At 39.0% G+C, this 23,054-nt stretch overlaps 1 protein-coding gene across 1 annotated transcript in view; it reads left to right on the top strand.

The window, feature by feature from the left end:
- Nucleotides 1–703: 703 nt before the first annotated feature.
- Nucleotides 704–23,054, top strand: part of lrrk1 (leucine-rich repeat kinase 1) — a 59,595-nt gene continuing 37,244 nt past the window's right edge. Inside the window, 13 exon segments of the mRNA XM_034581713.1 lie at nucleotides 704–1,037; nucleotides 2,569–2,697; nucleotides 8,489–8,679; nucleotides 11,127–11,298; nucleotides 11,606–11,785; nucleotides 12,719–12,855; nucleotides 13,425–13,651; nucleotides 14,956–15,083; nucleotides 15,884–16,047; nucleotides 18,089–18,226; nucleotides 20,284–20,396; nucleotides 21,692–21,762; nucleotides 22,478–22,607. Coding sequence (XP_034437604.1) covers nucleotides 2,628–2,697; nucleotides 8,489–8,679; nucleotides 11,127–11,298; nucleotides 11,606–11,785; nucleotides 12,719–12,855; nucleotides 13,425–13,651; nucleotides 14,956–15,083; nucleotides 15,884–16,047; nucleotides 18,089–18,226; nucleotides 20,284–20,396; nucleotides 21,692–21,762; nucleotides 22,478–22,607 — 1,721 coding nt within the window. The 5' untranslated portion in view covers nucleotides 704–1,037; nucleotides 2,569–2,627.

Here is a 23,054-nt window from a genome sequence, read left to right as displayed (position 1 = left end):
GTTATTTTGAGTTTTTTTTTTTAAAGAATCATTTAGGTGTTAATATTGAGCTCACATAGGCTTTATGGTTTTATTAGTCTTGGTCAACTATAAATAAAAAGCTGAAAGTGTGCTTTATGCAAATATCTAACTTAAAACCTCAGAGCTGGGAGTCTTTTTTATTTGCCCCCTATACAACTGGTTAAATACAGGGAACACTGGAGCTACTGTTGTTAGATTAGTAAATCTGGATAAACTGTTGAGTGGGACTGACTGGAGACAATTCTAATCAACAACTAATTATTATCATTATATAACTATTATAAGACTAGCCTACTTTTCCCACCTCATCTCTGCAACGATGAAAATCAGCTTCAGGATGGAAAAATGAGACGCTGTGTAATTAAAACAACTATTTCCTTTGTGTGGTGACAGCTCAGATTATGTGGAAAACATGTCTTCTGCATTTTTCGGGGCATGTGCGACAAGTGTGCAGAGCAGGGTTCAGACGTTTTGTTTCAAACAAGAGGACTTCACTTTTATACATCTCTAGCCAGGAGAAGAACCGTCCCTATTCTGCCTCTTATTGGCCTAACCTGATATTATTCCCTAAGACTAACCAATCATCACGCGTCGTCCCTAAAACTAAGCCAATCAGAGGTATGGTGGGGGCGGGTACTCGCTCACATAGAGAAGGGGAGAAGAGTCAACTGCAGTCGAGTCGAGTGATTTCTACCAATGAGCTGTGATTTATATGCGATGAATAATGTCCGCTGTTTAGAGACGCGTAGACAGGAGGGTCTTCCTGAGCCAACTGGGTTTGTATCAAACTCTCCAACAACACGAGCAGAAAACATTCGCTCGTCCCGCTCGGACTCGCCTCGTCTGCCCTGACAGCGTGTGTGTGCGCGCGTGCGCGTGCGTGTGTGTGCGGATTGGAAAGTTTGCATCGCGGAATCAGGAAGTTCAGTCAAATGTTGATGTCAAACACTAATCTGGGTCCTCTCCGCCTGTAAGAAGTTTACTGCGCTCAAACCGTCTGGAGCTCCGAGCATGCGGTGAGTTTACTGTCACATCTTGTCTGGTGCCACTGTGACAGCTCCTGGTTTCACGAGTCGGTACGTGACGTTGTGGTTGAAGAAAAACACCAGTGGGCTGTATTCTACTGCCTCTTAGTTCATGGTCACTGTGATTCATGCTGTAATTCAGTGTTCAAACTTTCTCTTTGATCCATGACACTGGTTTGAAATGTGGTTTTTAAAACATCTCCTCTTTTACAACACGCTCCAAACGTGTGGTTTTTACAGTATGTGGTAGCAATCAAAGTGACAGTGGGGGTGCATATACATTAATCTCAGTGGTTCGTAAAACCCACCTCATGACACCCACCCACACATACACGTGTGTGTGTGTGTGGGAGGATGGAAGAGAGGGGGAGATGATGTATGTTTACAAGAGAAAACTGAATAGAGAGATCCAGAGTTTGGGATGAAGGTCTACTATTTTGTATTTCGTTTTCTGGAAAGATATGTGGCTAGAACACTGACAGTGTATACTGGAAATACTAGTTTAATATATACATTCAAGTACTGGTTAAACTAAAAAATATTTTTTTATGCTTGTGTTTTATTATTCAGTGATACCTTTTTTTTCAGTGCCAATACTTGTTTCAATGCCAAGGTAATCTTTTTCAGCACCAGCAGGTTCAGATTAGATTTCACAGCTGCATTCTGGAGTGCACCCACACGGTCATGTTATGCGCTTTAATGCACAGTGAAGGAAGCTGGTTCACTGAGCGACATATTGGTGGTTTATACTAGCAAAATGGAAAATAATTCCAGTTGAAAGGACACCCATTTCTTTTTTTCAGGAATCCTTTACTACTTGGAAAGGGGTTGGATTTGGATCTGCTGGATTTTTGGAAACAGAAACAAAAAATCTAATTCTCTTTTTCTTTCTATTTATTTCTACTAGTTTAACTACATCATTAACTTAATTAAATTAAATTTCTCATTAATTTGTTAATTAAAGTATTTTGAAATTAATCTAAATTATGATTTAATTAGTCAAATTCAATTACCAATGCTCTGTGGCAGTGTTGACCCAGGACTCTATCAACAAAAGTGATGTTGTCGATCACGACAACAGCAGCAATTTATTCTCAAGTTCTGTGTACTGAGTGGAGCTTCACTGAACTTTGAATAAACAGATGCACAGCTCTTTGTGCAGCAGCTGTGGTGCAGCTCCAGGCTTCAGAGGACTGGGTCCAGCAGTCGGTCTTTACCTACTGTGGCTCAACTGCAGGTCATTTTTACAGTTTCACAAAGTAAACTGCAACAAGCATTATCACAGCAAACTAGTTTAACTTAATTACAATATATATATATTTTTTATGACATAATTATAAGTGTGTGTGTGTGTCTGTGTCTGTGTGTCTGTGTGTCTTACCTAAAACATAGCACAGTACTATTGCATACACAACCTTTTGGAATCCAATATGGCAGCTCAGCCGTAATTCCTTCCTGTATGAAACGTGTCATGTTCAGTTTTTACTTCAGGGGTTTGTGATTTCTGTCTTTGTCACTGCAGGGTGATAGCTGAATCCATGCCTCTGCTCTGGTGGTAGTTCAACAGTGACTCCAGGAGGAATGTCCTACTGGTCTGTTGGCCTTCCCCAGGACTCTGGAGACACTCCCAGCAGCATGGAGCCACAAAGCAGTGAGTAATCTGCCTGTTTCTCATCCATCCCACTCTGAATTATGTCACTTTTCACACAGCCTGGTGTGGTGTTAAAGGCATCAGGAGGGTTCATGAAGATTATGACTGTAAACTGAAATAAATGGATGTGTAGAGAGTCTGCAGCGCTGCTTAAATATAGCAAAAACAGAACTGAAACCCTGATTGCTGATAGCCACAAAGCTGCTGTAGATGCAGTGTCGAAGGTGTTTTTAGAGCAAATCATGTGAAGTGACTTTTTTCGGACTCACTTCTCAATGTCTACTCTCCCTAGACAAGCTGCATCAGTGAAAATAGAAGTGTATCATATATCAAACAGAATTGCAGAAAAATGTCTAGCAGCTTGGTCGATTGTTTGAAGTATTGCTTCCTTTCCCTGTTTAAATTGATGGAAACTGATTGTTTTTGGGGTTTTCACATTTTGGTAATGACTTTTTGGACACTTTGGACTTGCAAGTTGTGATAGGATCCATCCGATATAGTGTGAGTATGCAGTAGACCTGAACATTGCCAGGGGGAGAGAGACAGGAAGCTCAGAGGCTGGTGTCGCTCTTAAACAAAGGAGCATCATTCCCCACTCCCTACTGCCCCCACCCCCCCCTTCTCCTCCTGTTTCAGTACCTCTGTCTCCCCATCCTCCCGCTCTCTTTAGCTAGTCAGTGGGAGAGGGAGAGAGGGGAGATTATCCAGAGAACACAAACTACGATGGGTTAGGATGCTAAGGAGCAGTCACGCAGCAGTTGAAGGGAAACCATGAAAAGAAAACTGTCGGCTGTCTATGCAATGGTGGCACGAGGAAGAGCAGGATTCGCTGTTTCGCTATGAGCAGGTTAGTAGGAGAGAGAAGCAGAGGGGCAGAGCTAAATGGTGATGGAGCCTTGTTTATATGCTGCACATGTAGGATGTACTGAGCCTGTAATCTGCTCTGTGGTACCAGATTATGGTTATAATATCTGGATCAGCCAGTGTGCTCTGAAGATGTTATATATCTGATGACTTCTGCAGAGCTCATTAATGCTGCATTGGCTGTTTATGAGAAACCATTAACCTGGTTCTGATGCCATCCTCTGTATGCATCTCACTCACATACATGTGGGTGAGATACACTGTGGAGGATTTTAGTGGGATATGTCCTTGCTGAGCAAATGTTGCTTTAGAGGCTTTTCAGCGACCTTAAAAAGAAATATTACATTTCAGAGGGGATATTTTATTTTGTGACACTGATGCAAGTATATGTTTTCTGCGTAAATGAGACAGTCTCGCTGGCATTACCATTCAAAATAATAAGGAGCTGTTTTGGGAGTGGTGGCTTCAGGCAATATTTCAACCTGTATTATATGTTTCAGCAGCTACTATCCACCTACTAAACTCTCAACAGTATGCGATTTGGTTGGAGCAGGAAGGACAGAGAAGCTTTATATTTTTAAATGAAAGCAGTGGTTGTATGTTGAAGAAAAACACAAACAAACGTAACTTATAAAAACTTAACACACAAAATGTATGTAAAACACACACCATCTGTTTACAGAGCCACACAGTGTAAGCGGCCCCTTCTTAACTGCAGTGCTTCATAGAAAGAAGAAGCCTGTGTGTGGTTGTTGGGACCATTCCCAGTCACCATTCACAAACATAAAACTGTTGAAAGAGAGTGGTTACTGTCTGTCAGAACCTTCAGACTTCACAAAACAAGACTATACAAATATACAGATGTATTGTGCTTTTGAAGTATCCAATACAGGTTCATCCCATCGAGTGCAAACAGTAATTTACATGTAGCTGAGTCTCCTGCCCAACAGATTGCCCAACAGTGTGTGTTTTGGCCGTGAGTGCTGAATACTGTCCGCGGTGGATGGTGAAACCGGTTCCTTCTTGTGGTCCAGCACAGAGGGAATGAAAGTAAAAGTGTTTGGTGTCTTGAGGATCAAGTTTTAATTTCTACACAAAGCTTCACACCGAGACTAATGAATCCCTGCTCATATTTATTGGTTATTTAATTTACAAGAATGTTTTTTCAAATAGAAATGCATCTGAATCAACATATAGATAATTGTGGAGAACTACAAGTATTAATTGAAAATCCTGAATGAAATTCTGTTAGCTGCTTAAGCAGCTCCTTAAGCTGCTTAGGCTCCCTAATACTCACGGCATTTTTTCTCATAGCTGCTTTTCTCAAAACATTTTTGTAGCACTTTTGCTTCCATTGAATAGATAAACTGCTGGAAACATCAGATGAGAGTGAAGCAGCACTATAGACAAAAAGGGTCCTGGCATGTACTGTACAGTTGTATGCAAAGGTTTGGCTGGTAGGCCTATCCGATTACATGGGAGCCAGACCAGCTCCAGATGTGATGTGGCAAATCTGACAGCCTGAATAGATTCAATGATTAGTAAATTAATTAATTTCTCTATTGACAGAAAATGTACTTTTGGTAATCAAGTTATTGCTGAATTATTTAAGCAGACGTGTCAAGCCTTTTTTAAATTTTTTATTTTCAGCTCCTTATGTTAGACTGGTATCTAGATCCGATCTCAAGGGGAAGTGAGATCACACAGGCGGATCTCACTTCCCCGCCCTATATGCAAATACGAAGATAGAGCCGTAATGTTGTTTTTACCCGGTCTGAGTGTGTCAGATGTCCCTTTGTTTGTCTGTGTCTGTGACAGAGAGTAAGCAAGAGAGGAGTTGAATCAATCTCTGAAGAAAGTATTGATCATGGTAAACAGTGTTGATATTGTGGCGGTGGTTACAAACAAATCAACGATAAGAGAAAATATATGTTTGATTCGTAGTGAAACTGCTGCGTGTCAGAGGACGTCAGCTGAGTAGGAGGTCCTTCGTATGTGGCCCAGGACGGACTTGCATTCACACTGTTGACACATGTGGCCCAGATCTCCTCCGAATGTGGTTTGGTGTGATTGCATCGCTTTCTGATCTGATTGTGTAGGGGTCACTGTTAGTGTGACGACTATGGCGACTTCAATCCACCATAGTTTCTTTGTTAGTTCTGCTGTAAAATAAAAGATTGAATGAAGAATGATTCCAGTATCCCTCACATTCATTCACTCAGGTATGTCACCTCGGTTTTTAGTGCCATGTCTATCCTTGGTCTCATGTTTTGTGATATAAAAACGAGTGGGTGTTATGATTGTTACATGCTTAGCTGGTTTATCAGTTTTCCTTACTTGAGGGTTTTCTGTCCGTGTGTTTTCTGTAACAGGATCCTTTGTTTAATTTGTGGCTCAAGTCCCTCTCATTTGTCTCAAAAAATAGTCTCCTCCTTTTCCTTCCTCTGCTCCTCTTTAATCACATCCACTGCTTAAAACACAGATTTTTAGTCGACACTTTTGTTTGTTCAAGTAGCAGAAGTCATAAGTGTGTGTTTCTTTTGATCTCTAAATCAGATAGACAAGTGAAAAGGACAATTCATTATTGGAGGAGATGTTGGCAGCCTCATCCCTCCCAAGTTCTTCTTTCAGCTTTCCCAGACAGGTCGGGGGAAGCTGTGAAAAGGAGTATTGATGGTGGATGGGAGGCACATGGGGGTCTAATGGTTTCCATGTCTCAGCCTTTCTCATGTAACCTCAGCAGGCCAGTCAGACTCTCTTTGTATTAATTATTCATAAAATATTCTCACTGGTCTGCAGGAAACAGGCGCATGCAGCTCAGACAAAGCTAAAATAGGAAACACAAGTGTTTGCTGGTGAGGTCAATAACCATAAAATGATGTAGAAGCAGAGATTTTATTTACTAATCTATGTAGTGTATGTTGTAAAAAAAATAGCCCTGAAAAAGAAAACCATACTGTTAACCAGCAATTTCCAAAAGCCAGTTCTAAACTAACAGTCTTATTCTGTGCAGCAGCATAACACACCTCTCTTACAGTTGAAAACTAGAAAACACATGTTGTGGCTCCTGTTTGCACAGGACTAATATAACCTGAAGAAGTGCACTGATGAACTGAGGCCATGCTCTGCTTGTGTCACATCAAGTGTCAGAGTTGTAAATGAGTGAATGATCCATACACTTACTGTATGACATCTTACAGCAATGTAGCAATATCCTGTTGTTGATAGATGCTAATAGATAATGCTACACCACTGCCTCTTCTAGCTGTTCCAAATAAGACTCCATCATGAAAGCATTCGGGAATAACAGGAGATGACGAACATCTAGAAGTGTGATAACTTAATTGAGTAGCTTAGCTCCCTGGATGTTACGCATAGCAATTATTAGTTCAATGCTGGTCAAAGCTGAGCTAGAACAAGCCGTTCTCTTTGTTGGGTTTAATGGCTGACAAAAGCAGTATGTCCATCACAACACTACAGAAATATTACACAGTGTTGGTCTCCATCCTGATCAACATTTAAGTCTGCTAATCAACTTAAGATTTATAGAAATAGTCAAATGGCAAAACGAGCTGTAAACCATAAAAATAAATGGACTACAGTAGCTTTATTATGCTTACATGTCAGACTAAGATAACAGTCTACTTTGATGGTGGACTTCTGTTCTCTTTTCCTGTTTCACTGTGGAGGGAACATCTGTGTTATCGAAGGAGTCTATCTGACTGTCTGTCACAGCAATCATTTGGGCAGTCTTAATCCAATTTGGATCTTGCAGTTATGGTCAGGACTGGTGCTATTCATTTCTTCCCCATTAGCAATTATGTGTTAGCCAAATGCTTATGTGCATACACTGAAAGCACATATTCATACACAGGTGAAATGGTCTTTAATTCAGCGACATTAATAGTTATATACAAATGTTCCTCTACAGCCTCGATATACATTTTTGTGTTGAAGCTGTCACACATGCCCACAAAAAAAATCTATTATCATCATCAGGCAGAGACATTATCAATGTATTATTATCCTGCTGGCCTGCATTCCTCTTAGAATTGTCAAATTATAATCATCGCACAATTTATCAATCGGTAACATTTACCTGTGCTTAAAAGTCAAAACATTTGAAACTTGAACATTCTAACAATGTAGAACATATTGAATATTTAGGAGTGCATGCAGTGTGGGGGTAACATATCCTTAACTGTGTAATGTAGCAATCATTTGAATGACTCATTAGTTCTGCATGAAAATCAATGTTCATGGTTTCACTAAATAAATTCTCGTGCTTTGATCAAAGATATCAACCTCTTTGCACTGCCCATGTCTTATTGTGGCGAATGCCGTTTATGAAGACGGTAGCCTGATATGATTTTTATGACAATTTAATGCCAGGCAAAAGATCTAGCTCGGTTTCATTTAAATATCTGTGTCACAGCCACATGTTTTTGGTCAGCTATGTGTGTGTATTAGTTCCACAGAATGTTTTATTTATTTATGGTTTAATTTACATCCAGTTGCTTAATTATAGTTCACACTTGAATCCGAAAGATATTAAAAACCTTCCCCACGTATTTGAATGGAAACCCTCAGCACTCTTTTCTGTCATTAGCCACATAGAATTGGGAGTATTAACTTGATATTGACATTCTTAGTCCAGGAGCACTGGTATTAGTATTTGCCTGTAAATCCTAATATCTTTGTGAGTTGAGTGTCAAGTGCTGCTCTACCTTTTAGTACTCTTTCACATTGTGCACTAATCCACTCAGCTGTGACAGTGTTCTTTAATAAGATGACCTAGTTCTGGGTGTCTGCTGCTAACAAGCCTACAGTAATACGATGTGTTCAACCTGCACTACGCCACCATATGATCCCATTCCTCCTCATAAGTACTCTTTCTATTCTCTTGGGCGTGTCTCTCTGCTCTCAGGCCCTGGGGAGGAAATGGGAGCCAAGGCATCGTTGGTGGATGCTATGGGGGCCCGCTCTGCCCTCGCTCCGTCTCTCACGCTGGAGAACATCCAGGCGGCGTACAAAGAAGGAGAGGAGATGGCTGCCAGAGAGCTGATCCAGAGAGCCTGCTGCATGGAGTGCAGTTCAGGGGAGCCCCAGATCAATGGGGTGAGTACACCCAAAATACACATGACATGTGGTGGCTGGGCTGTAGTTATCAGTGTCACATGTGTTATGCATGCTGAAAACTATGGTTACTGTAATATGCTGGTAAGAAGCAGGTCAGGGCTTTTTAATACTCGCACCCAGCTGATCTGGTACAAGTAAATCCACCAAAAAAATGAGCTCTCATCGAAAGAGAGTGAGATAAAGAGAGAGAGAATTTTTTTGGGTAAAAGTGTTGCATAGTTACATAAGAAGACAAACCATTAATTTACAACAATCACTCAACATAATAATAAAATAAATAATTTTAATTATATATTTGTATAGAACCTTTCATACAAGAAATGCAGCTTTACAAACAATATAGATAAAAATTACAAAATTGACTTTAAATAAAGGATAAAACTAAAGATAAACTATAAAACTTGTATTTGATGCATCTGCTGTACACCATCATCTAACACAGATGATGCTAATGATTGAACAAGATTATTATCATTTTTTTTACTACAAAGGGATATTTTTTAATGAAAATAAAAACATTCTTTTAGTGTTTTCGGTTTTTCATCCAGCCACATTCTTTTTCTTTTTCAATGGTTACTGTGGAAGTTTTTTCATTCTTTTTCCATTCAAGTCTAAAACATTTCATTAAGGCTCAGAAACAGAAAATATAAAATTAGTGTTTTCCTTTCTTTCAACTGTAAAATTGTCTTTAGATGCAGCCACTGTCTGAGAGAGTGCTGGCCAGAGTGAGCTTAATGTACTTTGTGTGTTGCAGTGTGTGTTTTGCAGAGTATTGTCAATGGACTTCAGTTCCCTTTTCTAGTAGTCTATTATTTTTTCATCCACAGTCTTAGTAATATGTGTGCAAGGATTGCTGTACAGTTCTAATATGTTGGGGAAAAAACATTGGACCTCATGCAAGAACCGTTTGTACAAACAGATTTGTTCTTAAATGTTGCACACAAGATCTTTTGGGACATTTTCGCGCATTTACCATTTTCTCATACTCATACGAGTCTAGACTAGAATGAGGCTCAGCCCACATTTTTTATGTCCAAACTCATTGGAGTACAAGAGAAAACGATCACAGGCTGACTCAAACCGTTAGCTGAACACATCAACAAATTTACAATATTTACGACATTGATTAGAAGAAACTGTTTTTAACATAATGGAAAAGTGTGTCAATGTTTAAAGTATTTATACATAAGAAAATGTCTGATAGAAATGAAGGGAGCAGCAATGACGATTGAAATGGAAGAGTCATTGCCAGTAATGGTAGAATATGTGAGGCTTACACACTTTTCTGATAATAGAAGGGTTTGTTAAGGCTGACGTGGCATGTTCGTACAAACTCACCATGCGAACAATTGTAAGAGAAATTAATGATAGGAATACCAACACATCTGAACTACACCATGATAGAATGATGGTATCAGATCCCCTGAAAGATGGTCAAGACTTTAACTGATGTTTTTCAGGTTTATTGAAGCTCCCACAAACAATAAGAGCTGGATATAAAGACACAAAAAAAGGAATATTCGACATGTTAGCTATCTCTCTTCACAATTACATTGTGTTTCCATAGCCCAGAGCTCGGTGAACTTAGGCTAATATTAATTCAATTAAACAAGTAATGAAAACAAATTACTACCATTAGATTCGACATTAACTTAATACAAAAAAACTGCATCTTAGCATTGCTCTTTTCCAACAAATACTAACCTTGTTCCTCTTTGGAGGGTTGCTTAAACATTCATCTTTCCCTTTTCTTACTCAGTTCCAGCTGCTTTTAACAGTTTCTTTTCTTCAGGAAGTTACAGATTGTTCTTAACAGGAAGTTCGCGTCTCTACCGGATCTTCACCATCAAAAAAATATATAAAATTATAATAATCTAAGATTGTCTCGCCTTAAAGGTCCAGGGTGTAAGATTTAGGTGAAAGGTGAAATTGAATATAAAATAATTCTAGTGATTTTTTTCACGAGTGTGTTTAATCTAAATTATACAAATTGTTGTTTTATTTACTCTAGAATGGTCCCTTTATATTGAAATACTTTATATTTACAGCAGGAGGGGGTCCTCTCTATGGAGGCTGCCATGTTTCTTGTAGTAGCCCAGACTGGACAAACACCCTTTCAGTTTTTTATGAAAACTGAAGGTTACCACAGGTTCTCTTTCATGTTTGGAAGGGGAGGATGAGGTGAGGGGTTTTCAGCTGCAACATGCAACTTCACCACTTAATGTCACTAAATTCTACACACTGCAACTTAAGACACTAACAATATTAACAGAAACATAAATTGGGTTATTTACAATCACTGTTGACCTGGATTAACACCAGTGGCAAATAATAGCTAGATTTAGGATTACTTTGTGAATATATTCTTAATAGTCACCAATTTTATCATTGTGTGTGTTTTTATATATATATTTATATATCTCTAGGTACATCTCCTGTGTGCGGCCACTCACCATGGTGATCTGGAGAGTGTGCGTTACCTGCTAAAAGAAGCTCATATCTCTGTGCCCCAGGAGCCATCCAACAGCAACCCAGCCATCCTGGCAGCTTACTACGGCCACACCAGCCTGGTCAAAGAGCTGCTGGATGCTATACCAGGTAGGAGAAAGAGCGACGGCTCAACATTCACAAAATATGAGACAGGGCTGGCCTTTAATTTGTAAAAAAGTTTTAATCAAAGGTCAGTTGGTACTTCTCAGCCTGTGAAACCTGTAACTCTAGATGAGCTGTGTCAAGTCTGAGAAGTCAACTCTGATGTTACCAAGCTTGACCTGAAATTGGAGATGACAAATGTTTCACAATGGCATTATAAACTGCAGGTGTGGCGGAAGAGATGGTTATTTACCAGGCTGAGATGGTCTAATAAAAGGGGTTGAATTATGGGAAGTCTCTGGCTCCCTCTCAGGTCCATGTCTAAGGAGAGACTTACTGAACTGGATGCTGGCCACATCTTGCCAGCAGGGTCACCTGGATGTGGTCCGGTTGCTGGTCCACAGCTATGACGCTGATGCCAAGGACTGTGCCATCCACAGCGATGAGTTTGCTGTTGTTACTGGACTGCCACTGTATGCTGCTGCACGGGCAGGTAGGGAGACGGACATGTATACACTCCACATTATACATTGAATATAACAGAAGGCTTCTTTACTGATTTGATAATCCACTGTTCCTTCAAAATACATTCAACGTCTGTATTTAATGTTTACTTGCTTTTACCATAGATGCCTTCCATTAGACTAATTTGGCAACTCCCTTCCCTCACTCATATACATCTGTGAGTCCTCCCCCTATACCCCTGCTCCTTCTCCTCCATGGAATATTTAAGGGACTGAAACATCCTTGATGATTGCAGAGTTCAATCTGTTTTGGGACGAGTGAGGACAAGAGGAAGCATAAATAACTGAATGGAAGGCACCCCATATCTTTCCTCTTAAAGCCTTGTTTATACTCTCACACGAGACACCGTGGCACAGGCCTCCATAGATGGTGCACAAACTGCAATATGCTCTGAGCCTCTAGTGGGCATACAAAGAAATAACGTGTGAATAAAGAAAGTAGACTTCACACTTCAAAACACTGAATTTGTGTACAGGAATTTATACTGTCACTTACCTCCAAGTTGAAATTGTCTCTTGGTGCCTATAAACATTACTACTTAAAAACTTAAATAATACCCTAATGCTGTTTAATGTCTGAGCTCTACACCTAGAGATCATTCAAATACTGCAGGTTAATTAGACTAATTGTAAGACATAAAGACAAACTATTAGTCTGACTTACCCATTAGATTAATTAACACTAAATCTATAATAAATTATTCTTATTCATGTAATGCTTAGTGGTGTATTGGCTTGGTTTTGATTTTGATATTAATTGTATTGATGTAGTGATGAAAACGTACATTTAGCAACATCTTATGTTGTAATATAATAGCGATGCGCAAGCACATGGTGAAAGACACTGAGAGAACCTCTGCTAATGTGGAAAGAGAGAGTGAGTAGTGTGTTTTGTGTTGAAGGTAATGAGGAGATAGCTCGCTTCCTGCTGCAGAATGGAGCAGGATTCTCATCATACACCCTGATGGACCATCCAGTCTTCAGCAAACACCTCCTCAGACTCCAGCTCCAGGAAACATCCCACGGAGAATTGAAGGAGGTTTGTAACGCAGGAGTCCAGTGTTGTTTCTAAACCACTGTGAGGGTGTACACAATATAGCTCGAAACACATGAACGGATTTTCACCAAACTTGGTGGGAATATTACTCTAACTTAATGTTTTTAAGGTCTCAAACTTACAATGTAAAGTACCTTGAGATAACATTAGATTACATTACATTTCATTTAGCTGGCGCTTTTATCCAAAGCGACTTAGAATAAGTGCATTCAACTAAGAAGGTACAAACCCAGAACAGCAAGATTCATGTAAGTACATTAACATTAAAAGCCAAACCACATGTGCTACATGTAAGTGCTACACTAAATTACAAGAGATGATGTATGTTATGACATGTTGTTAATTAAATTAAATAGTTTTGTGCAACAGCAAAGATCTTTTATGACGTGTTTTTACATGTTTCTTTTTAATACCCTTATAAAATCTCATAGAAAACGTATAGAAAATCGATATGTGTTGCTCGGTGTTGATATTGTGGTGGTGGCCATATATAAATCGGTATATGTGAAAGAGCTGTCCACTTGTGATAGAGTTACTCTTTGTGCATGCAGGCTGTCAGTGTGTGTTGGAGCGGTCTGCAGCTGCCCTGGTTGGAGCTGGATTGGTTCATGGATATCTCCTCACGAATCACCCACCTGGATCTGTCTTCCAACAGTCTGACTGCTCTGCCCTCTGTGGTGCCCTGGGGCCTCATCTACCTGCAAACTCTAGATCTTTCTGACAACTTGCTGAAGGAGCTGCCTCCTGCTCACAGCTCTCAGGAGGTCATCTGCTCCAGGTACACATGGCAGGAGGTACTGTGGCCTGGCTGCAGCTGTGATGTATATTTTTCCACTGAGCCCCAGGGTAGCAGCGAGTCAGTGTCCTCCATCTTGGATATGATTGATTTCCTCCAGTTAATTACATTTGTTGTATAGAGTAACATGGTGATTGGATTTCAGACATGTATGCATCAGTATATTGTTACTGCTATTATCATTGGTTTAAATGACAATTTAAAGGAAAACAAAAACCGAGATAGATCTGACTAATGTGTACCGGGCCAAGGTAAGCACAAAGATCAGAATTAGGAGGGAAGTGGTAGCTTCCATCAAAATAAATAAATACAAATGTAAAATAAATAGTAGGGCTGCAAGCACCACTTTTGGGCGTAGTAGTATATCAAAGTGTAAGACATGTAATGAAGAAGTGATTTCCTTTTGCCGCTAGGGTGCACTGGGATTGTAAGTCTTTTAACAACTTTTAATGTGGGTGTTAAGGTGTTTTTATGTGGGTTCAAGGTGTTTGGATGAACCTCAACAAATTTGAAGTTGATCTAATGAAAGCTCTGGGAGGAGTTTGTTAAAATGTATAAATCAGCCAAAATAGCTACTATATTCAAAGTGGCTGACTCCCTGTTGGGTTTAGCATATTGGTCCTTGAGACTTTTTTTCCCGTCTGATACATGTGTGTACCGAATCCTGTAAAGATCGATGAAATGAGACCGAGTGGCTGCGTTTTTGGGGGTACTGTGGAGCAATTTTGCCACTCATTTCAAATGACTCCAGAATCTGAAAATTGACACCACTTTTGAATTTTCTATGTAGTTCCATGAGTCTAGGCCCCTTAAAAATGGGATCCTTTTGCTTGAATAATTATAATCCGAGGAATTGTCAGTGCTCGGGTCCTAATAGATTAACTTGCAGGAAAGTAAGACCGTAAGACCCTGGCATAATTTGGATGTGGAGCATCATTGACTCAAGGCAATCGTAAAGGAAGAACTTGGTGGTTTGTTACAGCCACAAACTCGGAATTACACTTGACTCAACCGAGTGACCACAACTCATAGGGAGGACGACACCAAACCTGTAATGATGAAAGCAATATGATTTTACTAACACAAAGGTACCTTTCAATTAGCAAAACTATGGGAGTGAGGAGGCCTACTCTCCAGCCTCCCTCAAATCAGTCTCAGCCTTCTTTCGGGAATCTTGAGTGTATGGGGAGTTTTTGTTTGTTTGAACTGTTTGGTTTCTCTTTAATATTGTAAGGTCTCAACCTAACCAGGTGCCTCGACATAATGTATGTTTTTCTGTTCTTCAGTTTACAGCAGGTGAATCTCTCTCAGAACCAGCTCACCAGTTTGCCCCCTGGACTTCTCCATCTGATCCACATCCAGAGAATTTCTGCTGGCAGGAACCAGCTCACAGTGCTGTTTGACATCCATGACAGTATGTTTCAACTCTGTTATAATTTAGTTAGTGAAGACCAAAGCAAATATGATTGTTTATCTGTTTGAGATGCAGTGGAACTGGAGAAAGTTAATACTTTCAGCTCACAGTCACCTAAACCTGCCTGGCAGATGCTGGGTTGTTGTTTTCTTATTTTCATATATTAATTTTCCTTTAAAAATGCACTGTGTGTAGTGGTTTTCAGCTGAATTGTATCACCCCACAGTGCTAGAAAACACAGAGGTAATCCACAATGAAACTACCAAGTGGTAGGCTGCAAAGATCTTTTATAGTAAAAAATCTATTGAGATTTTAGAAATAATGATGTCCTGTTAAATAAAAAACAATTCTCCCAAATGCAGCAGAGAACAGCAGCCTTCTTTTCTCTAGATATCCATACAGCTAGCAGTATAAAAATATGCACAGCGTGTCAGGTTCTTTTTCTTTATTCTGCATGCAGGCAGTATTCACCAACTTCCATATTCTTTCTCTGTGTCATCAGTTGCTGGGGGCAATATTCCATCTAGGGACCTGACAATTACTTTTATAAATGAATACATCATCACAGTGGCTTTTGATTGAAGTTGCTGATAATCAACTGATTGGTTTAGCATGTCTCTGCATAATGTTCATGAATACTTGTAGGTACAGCCATTTAAATACTTTCTGTCAATTAATGTTTCCATAAATGTGTGAGACAATAAATGTACTGACTCAAACTTATTGAGAGTAAAAGCAGAGGAATGGCCTTTCGGTCACCGAGGTCGGATTTAGACTCAGCTTGTGTTCTTTCATTTCAGCTACAAACTGGATCGGCCTTCGTAAGTTAGAGGAGCTGGATGTATCCGATAATGGTCTGACCAGTCTGCCTGTGGCCGTCATGCACTGTTTGAAATCCCTGAGCTTCCTCAATGTGAGCAGGAACAAACTGAGCAGCTTCCCTGACCCCTGGGCTTGTCCACTGGTAAGAAACCAGACAAATTATAATGATCCACTTCCTGTTTGTTACACCAGCAGATATTAAAAAGATTTTTCTTTTAGTCAGAATAGAATATTTTAGTCTGTTGATCATCTCTGATATAATGGTTACTGCTGTATTAATTGAGTTCATTTAATGACTTATAATCATTTAATTATAGTTGGAAGTGCCTGTTTTTATGTGTAAATTTGAGTTTCAGTATGGGCAGATCTTCAACTAAGTTACATCTATGTAACTAATAATGCACAAATCAATGTATTGTTCTTGTCTACACTGAAAACATCATTCTAACATTCACAGTGTAGGCTGGGGGTGGGGGGGGGGGGTGGTGGTGGTGGTGGTGGTGGTGAAGTGTTTGTCCACCAAACACTTTTGGAGTTTCAGGGGTAAACAGTGTAGCTGATTAGTTACCTATCTTTAGACGTAATAAAACAACAGAAAAATCACAACATGCCTCCATACTGCTCGTGTGGTGTCATCCAAGTGTCCGCAAGCCCCGACATTCATATTCAACTCGAAACGAGGTCATTAAAATTGTGTTTTAAGCCTAAAAGTCCACCAGAAGTGGCTAAGCTAGCAGACATTAGCATTTCCGAAGGTCCCTGAATGCACCTCATCAGAAGATATCAGAGGACATTTAGGCTTAAAAAACAATGTAAATGACGCCGTTTTTCTGTTGTTTTATTACATCTGAAGAAGGACTCACCATTGACCTCAATTGTACCCGATTCTGCTCTAACAAAGTTTACCCCTGAGACTCCAGAAGTGTTTTGTGGATTTAAACCACTGATGTATCATCTTAGGGGTACCAATACCTCAAATTACATCCCAGAAAGGTGTAAAATATGGGCCCTTTAATGGGTTGGCCCTGTTGTAAACTGACTTTTCAAACCAAAACCCCCCATACACTAATTATAAACTTTGAAGGTGATCCTGGGTAGGTCAGATTTTTTGACGTATGAAAGCAATGAACAGATAATAGGATCTTACAGCAACATTTATTAGTGTTGACAACATTCAAATTCACAAATCTCAAGCACACATTACCTGATTCATCTGGCAAATTCTTGTCTGAGATATGAGGAAGATGAACTAGAGTGACATGAGAAGCCTGAGTGCAAACATGATTAAAGGATAATTGTATTGGCTAAATATCAAATATCCTGCTGATTGAGCCTGAGGACCATGATCATGATGAATTCTGTTTCCTCTTTTCTATATTTTACACAGAGAAATACTAGTAGAAATGTTATACTTTATCTCTATAAAAGTGGGTATATATACTTGTATTACTTGTTTGCAAAAGAAAAATGACAATCTCTCAGGGTTTTTTAACACACACACACACACACACACACACACACACACACACACACACACACACAGAAAACAGAGAGCTGCTTGTTAGTTTACACACACACACACACACACACACACACACACACTTATCTCTCTATAGTTGTTAGGACACATTGACATAATGTATTCCCTAGCCCTTTACCCTAATCTTACAGATACAACTCGACTAGCCATCTTCACAATCCCTTTACTTTAACTCTAAACACCTTTTAGTGCTTACAATATATTTAGCTTTTGTCAAACTCTTCTTACTCTGTTAGTTGCTCCTTCATACAAATGAATTTGAACATTAATTAAGTATACACAATTTGGGTTTTTCTCTTGTTGTTGTTTTGGACTTTGGGGCCTTTGGGACTTCCTAGACAGGGCATATTGATGGTTTGACAAAAGAATGGACAGAATGTGGTTTAAAGCTTTGATTGATTTCTAATGGATTGTGCAGAGAATCTTAAACTGGGTTAAATTTATATTGCAGCTTAGCATTATCTTTATATATATTTACTGAAATACATATTAGAAATAAAAAATTACTGCTAAAATCTACAATTGTCACTTGTGGCTGAAATAGTATTTTACCGGACCAAAATGTCTATTTTAGTAAATTATATATTATTGTATATTTTTTACATGATAACAAAATAGTATTTATCTTTCTCCTTCTCTGCAGAAGCAATGCAAAGCTTCATTCAATGACATTGAGAGTCTTCCAAACACGATCTCCATCTTCTGGAGGACTAAGCTGCAGGAGTTGGACTTCTCTGACAACAGCCTGAAGGAACTGCCCTCATACATCTTCGAACTGGAGGTAAGAACCATCTGGATCTGTTCTCACATGTCTGAATATCAATCGATCAATCAAATGAACGATCGATCGCACAGAGTACTTGACAGAATAAAAGCAATGAAAAAATTTGAAAGTGAAGAAACACAAAAGGCAAATGAATATGAAATAATAAAATGCTAAAAGTTATGAGAGAAGGTGAAGGGCATGCCTTAACTGTCAAATTACTGCCACATCATTTTGATAATTAGATTTTTTATTTTTATATTGGACACAGATATTCACTGGTGCTCATCTTCATCATGGCCCTCATATAATCATAGAATCCTCTTCAGCAATTTGTCTTCAAAGTAAAAGCATAATGTTCATTGCTGTAATGCTTCATATCTTGCTGACTTACAGAACTTTTATTTTGAAAGGATGTGAACTTGGGTCTGAAGATTGTGTTGTAAAAGAGACCACATTCTATGTATGAAAAAATAACAGATGTTCAGTGAATAATTTAAACTTATATATAAGCCACACACGTGAAGAGCAATAAAGCAAATTCAGTTCCATGTTATGAAAAACTGACCATAAAATCTTCCCTGCAGATAAACCAGGTAGGATAAGCACAAAGTTTTCGAACTTCACTCTACACCATAGACTGTAAAAAGCTCTGCGCACAACGTTCAGCACACAATCTAAAGTGGACTCAATAATGACAAGGAATAATTCTGAAGTAGCTAAAGAGCATTAACACAGGACAAGAAAACAGCCCATTCCAAACAGAAAGGTTTAGAGTGACGAATAAGAGAAAATGTTAAAGATCACACATGGTAGTCACACAAACAAGCCTCCAGATGGCGCTGCTGCTGTGTGGATGGCTCCATGTTTCACTCAGTGACTTCATGTTCGTGTTCTGCAGCTCAGAAGCACCCGGAGGTAGGAAACAATTACATGCAGAAATATTCTGCTCACGTTATTATTCAAATTGTACATTTTGGAATTGGCACTTTAATAGAAAGGCTAGTTAAACAAGCAACACAAGCTGAGAGATGCAAAATCACATTTATAAGAGGGATCAACTCTAAAGGGAGTCAAGCAAGAAGCATATCATTCTTCTCACGTTAGTGTATTTTCTCATCTTTATAATTTTTTTATAGACATTAATGGATTGGATGAGTGGTACAGATGTGTTGTCTGCCTTTCTCCATGGCCTAAAACATGTTTGAATGGCGTAATTTCAACCAATTTATTATTTAAATGTGAAATACAAAATAATAAATTGAACATATAAATAATTTATGTTATGTTCACTGAATTAGTGTGATGTATATCAAGACTGCCTGTTTACAGAGGCTTGTTTGATGAATATGCCATGGAAACTCATGGACAAAAGTAAGTGAGCTTTAAGATTTATGAATTCAAAATCTTTCTGAATGAGGCCAAATGGCTTTTTTCACAATCAATCCTTTCAGAAAAGCAAGAGGAGACTTTAAAGCATCTTCATGTCCTCAGCAGTTGAATTTAGTGGCCCATGCTCGTAGTTGAGCCTCCACTATATTAAGTAATAATTTATAGATGCATTTCATTTTGATGTATTAATCAAGAGGGCTCCTTCAGACTGAAATCTCTTACAACCCAATAGCAACCATAAGAAGATGAAATAAAGGGAAGTGAAAGAATAGATTAATTTAAACACCTTTTCCTAATGTGTTTTTTTCTGATGAGCGAAATCCAAAGTATTTGGTGGTTAATATGTATCCTGTTCCTCCACAGACTTAGAAAGCTCAGTTACTTTTAGTTGCACACAGACATCTTGATTTCTTATGCTAGCTCCTACTGCTTCAACAGTATTATAAAGGCTGCGTCATCATATTTCAGAATATTTGTCTCAAGAACAAGAAACAATACGACAATGCTATAGCATCATAATTAGCTTGGAGCAGCAGACATAACAAAACACAGTGAGTAGGATTAGGATGTCTTGTGTTCTCATTGCATCAGAGGAATTTTAAGCCACGGTACAGTGTGCCAGCTATCTGTCCTGGAAATGAAAAGGCAGATGTTTGACTGTATCTCACCTCTGTTCTCATCAGGCTGTGGTCTCACTGAGACTGTGTGGGAATCATATCGTCACCCTCCCAGCCCCCAGTAAGTGGAAGTGCTCTCAGCTCAGGACCCTTGATCTTTCTAGGAACCAGCTTGGCAAGTAGGTCCAAACACATACACACATTCACACTTTCTTTATGTACACACTGTCAGCTGGGGTCAGCTGTTACTGAACAACTGCATGGATGTCAGTTAAAAAAAAATCCTGCACAGTTTTAATGCACATCAGCTTTGCAGAACGTTGCTATTAAGATAAAAACAGATTCAGTATAGACTAGTATTGGACTGCAATCCATTTCGATACCTTGTCAATGAGGTTGGGCAATCTGATGATTTTACGTCATGATAGATCTTGAAGGCTTTTAGTGACTGTGACATTTTATAACTTTAACCCTTGGTCTACCCTAATAATGTGGATCAACAATAGGTTCACAAACCAACAGAATGATTGTCGAATAGAAAGCTGTGGCTGTTTCATGCATGACATATTTGAAAAACAATTCATCACCACATCTGTCTTTTCAACCAGCAACAGTGAGAAGCTGCGGTCTGAATCTTTTGTACATTATTTTGAATGATTAAAACTTGGAACCAGATATTGCAATGCAGCTTATAATGTTTTTCATAGAATATATGCACGTTTTCGCTAATCATTATGCTAACCAAGTATTTTATTAGGAACACCATATTGTCATGGTCATGAAACCAGTTGGAGACTTTTACTTTGTGACATTAGTCGAGCATTATCCTGCTTGAAGTATCCATTAGAAGATGGTGAACTGTGATTAGCATGGTTCGCAACAATACTAAGACTGTAGCTTTCAAACCATGATTGATTCCTCTCAGTCAGCTCCAAGCATTCTTATCCATTCTCCTCGGTCCTCTCCTCATCAACAGAGCTGCTGCTCACTGGGTGGTTTTGTTGTGGCTCCATTCTGAGAACAACCTGTGTAATGACTTCCTTGTGTGATAATCTCAGCAGTCTCAGAAAAACCCAAACCAACAATCATATCACCATCAAATTCACTGAGATCACGAACATTCACCAAAGCTCCTGACCTTATGTGCATACACTGCACTGCTGCCACCTGATTGGCTGATTGGATAGTTTCATACATTTTCCTGTTTACGGGTGTTCCTAGTAAAATGATTGATGTGTGTATTTAATAAATCATACTATTCTTAAAGAGGCATATTTGCCTCTTGTGCACAATATTATTGTTTTACTTTATGTCAGGAAAACTGTCACTGTTATAGATATTTATCGAGAACTGAAGCTTGTGTAGTAACATTTCATACAGTATGTTTTTATCACACTGTGCAGGTTTTGGGCTACAGACCTTATTATTTCTATCATATTTGTCATCAGTCAGTAATTCAATTTTTATCTTTTAGAAATGAGGAAGGGCCTAAATCCAGAAGGCTGGCCTTCCTGACTACATGGAACAGGAGAGACCCAGACCCAGGTAGATCTGATCATTTGAACCTTAATACAAATCAACATAAAGTTGTGATCACATTGTTCCTCTTTGCTAATAACAATGTGGACTTTGAAGATGATGTCAGGATCGAAGGGTCTGGCTAAAATATTGTTCTTCAGTCACTGAGTTGATAAGATCTTTTAAATGCAATAATGTACATCAATTCAATAATGTCCCAGCATTTCTTTCTGTCCTTGCAATTGTGTCAGAACTGAACATGTTTACTATTTAGGCTTTAACCTCTATCAGAGGTTTATCATACCCTTGATATTTTTACTAACTATATTGATTATAGGTTTTTGACAGTAGTTGCCTATTTCCATCATTGTTTTATGCCCAATCTTGGTCCATTCTTGATGCTTTCTCTTGACATAATTACTTCGTTATCATTACCATTGTTTTTTATTTTGCATGTGATTTTAAAAGAAAAAAAACAAACATGCAGAATGTCTCTTTCCTTTAGAGTCTACTAGGTTTTTGCTGATATATTAATCTCATGAAAACATATGTCTGGGAAATATTTTAACAAATTAGAAAAATACTTCCCTCCCATGTGAACTGAATCATCTCTGACACTATACCGCAAACAAACCTGCAATCCGACTCTGTGATATCACGGAAATGATGCAGTCTGTTTAAACCATGTGGTGTGTGTTTACGCATGCATGCTGTGACCCCCTGCACGGCTCTGTCTTGGCAGTGTGTTCCATAGAGTTTCCCATGATTCTGCGGGATTCACTGGAAGTGCTTTATCTGAACGACAACCAGCTGGAGTGTGTTCCCCAGTCAGTGTGTGGTCTGCACAGCCTCTCTGAGCTCTACCTGTCCAAGTGAGTCCCTTTTGTCTCCGTGCCAACCTTCACCTGCATGCTTTCCCTAACTGTCCTCCCTCTGTCACACTGATAATGCTGGTGTCATGGTTGTCGAGCTACTGTCTCTAGATCTGTGTGTGTTTTTGTCTTTCCTGTCATCGACAATAGATGCCTGGGAGGTGCAGGGCACAGACATTGCGTTTAGTCTGATGTTCCTCTAGAGGGCACTCTTGTCTCTCTCAGTGCCGTAGATAAGAAATTGGAACATCTGGGTGCTTGAACATTTTTCCAAACACCTATGATTCATTGCAGCAGACAGCAGGGTTCATATTCAGCCCCATTCTGCTGATACTGATTCAATACATACTCAATATATATATTATTTATTTTAAAAAATTTCCGGGGGGGTTGACACTGAAGAAAACTTTATGATGTTACGTGACCATAAAAAGTTAAATGGTGAAA

This window comes from Hippoglossus hippoglossus, chromosome 3 (genome assembly GCF_009819705.1).
Source record: "Hippoglossus hippoglossus isolate fHipHip1 chromosome 3, fHipHip1.pri, whole genome shotgun sequence".
Lineage (NCBI taxonomy): Eukaryota > Metazoa > Chordata > Actinopteri > Pleuronectiformes > Pleuronectidae > Hippoglossus > Hippoglossus hippoglossus.
This window is presented reverse-complemented; position numbering and strand designations above follow the sequence as displayed.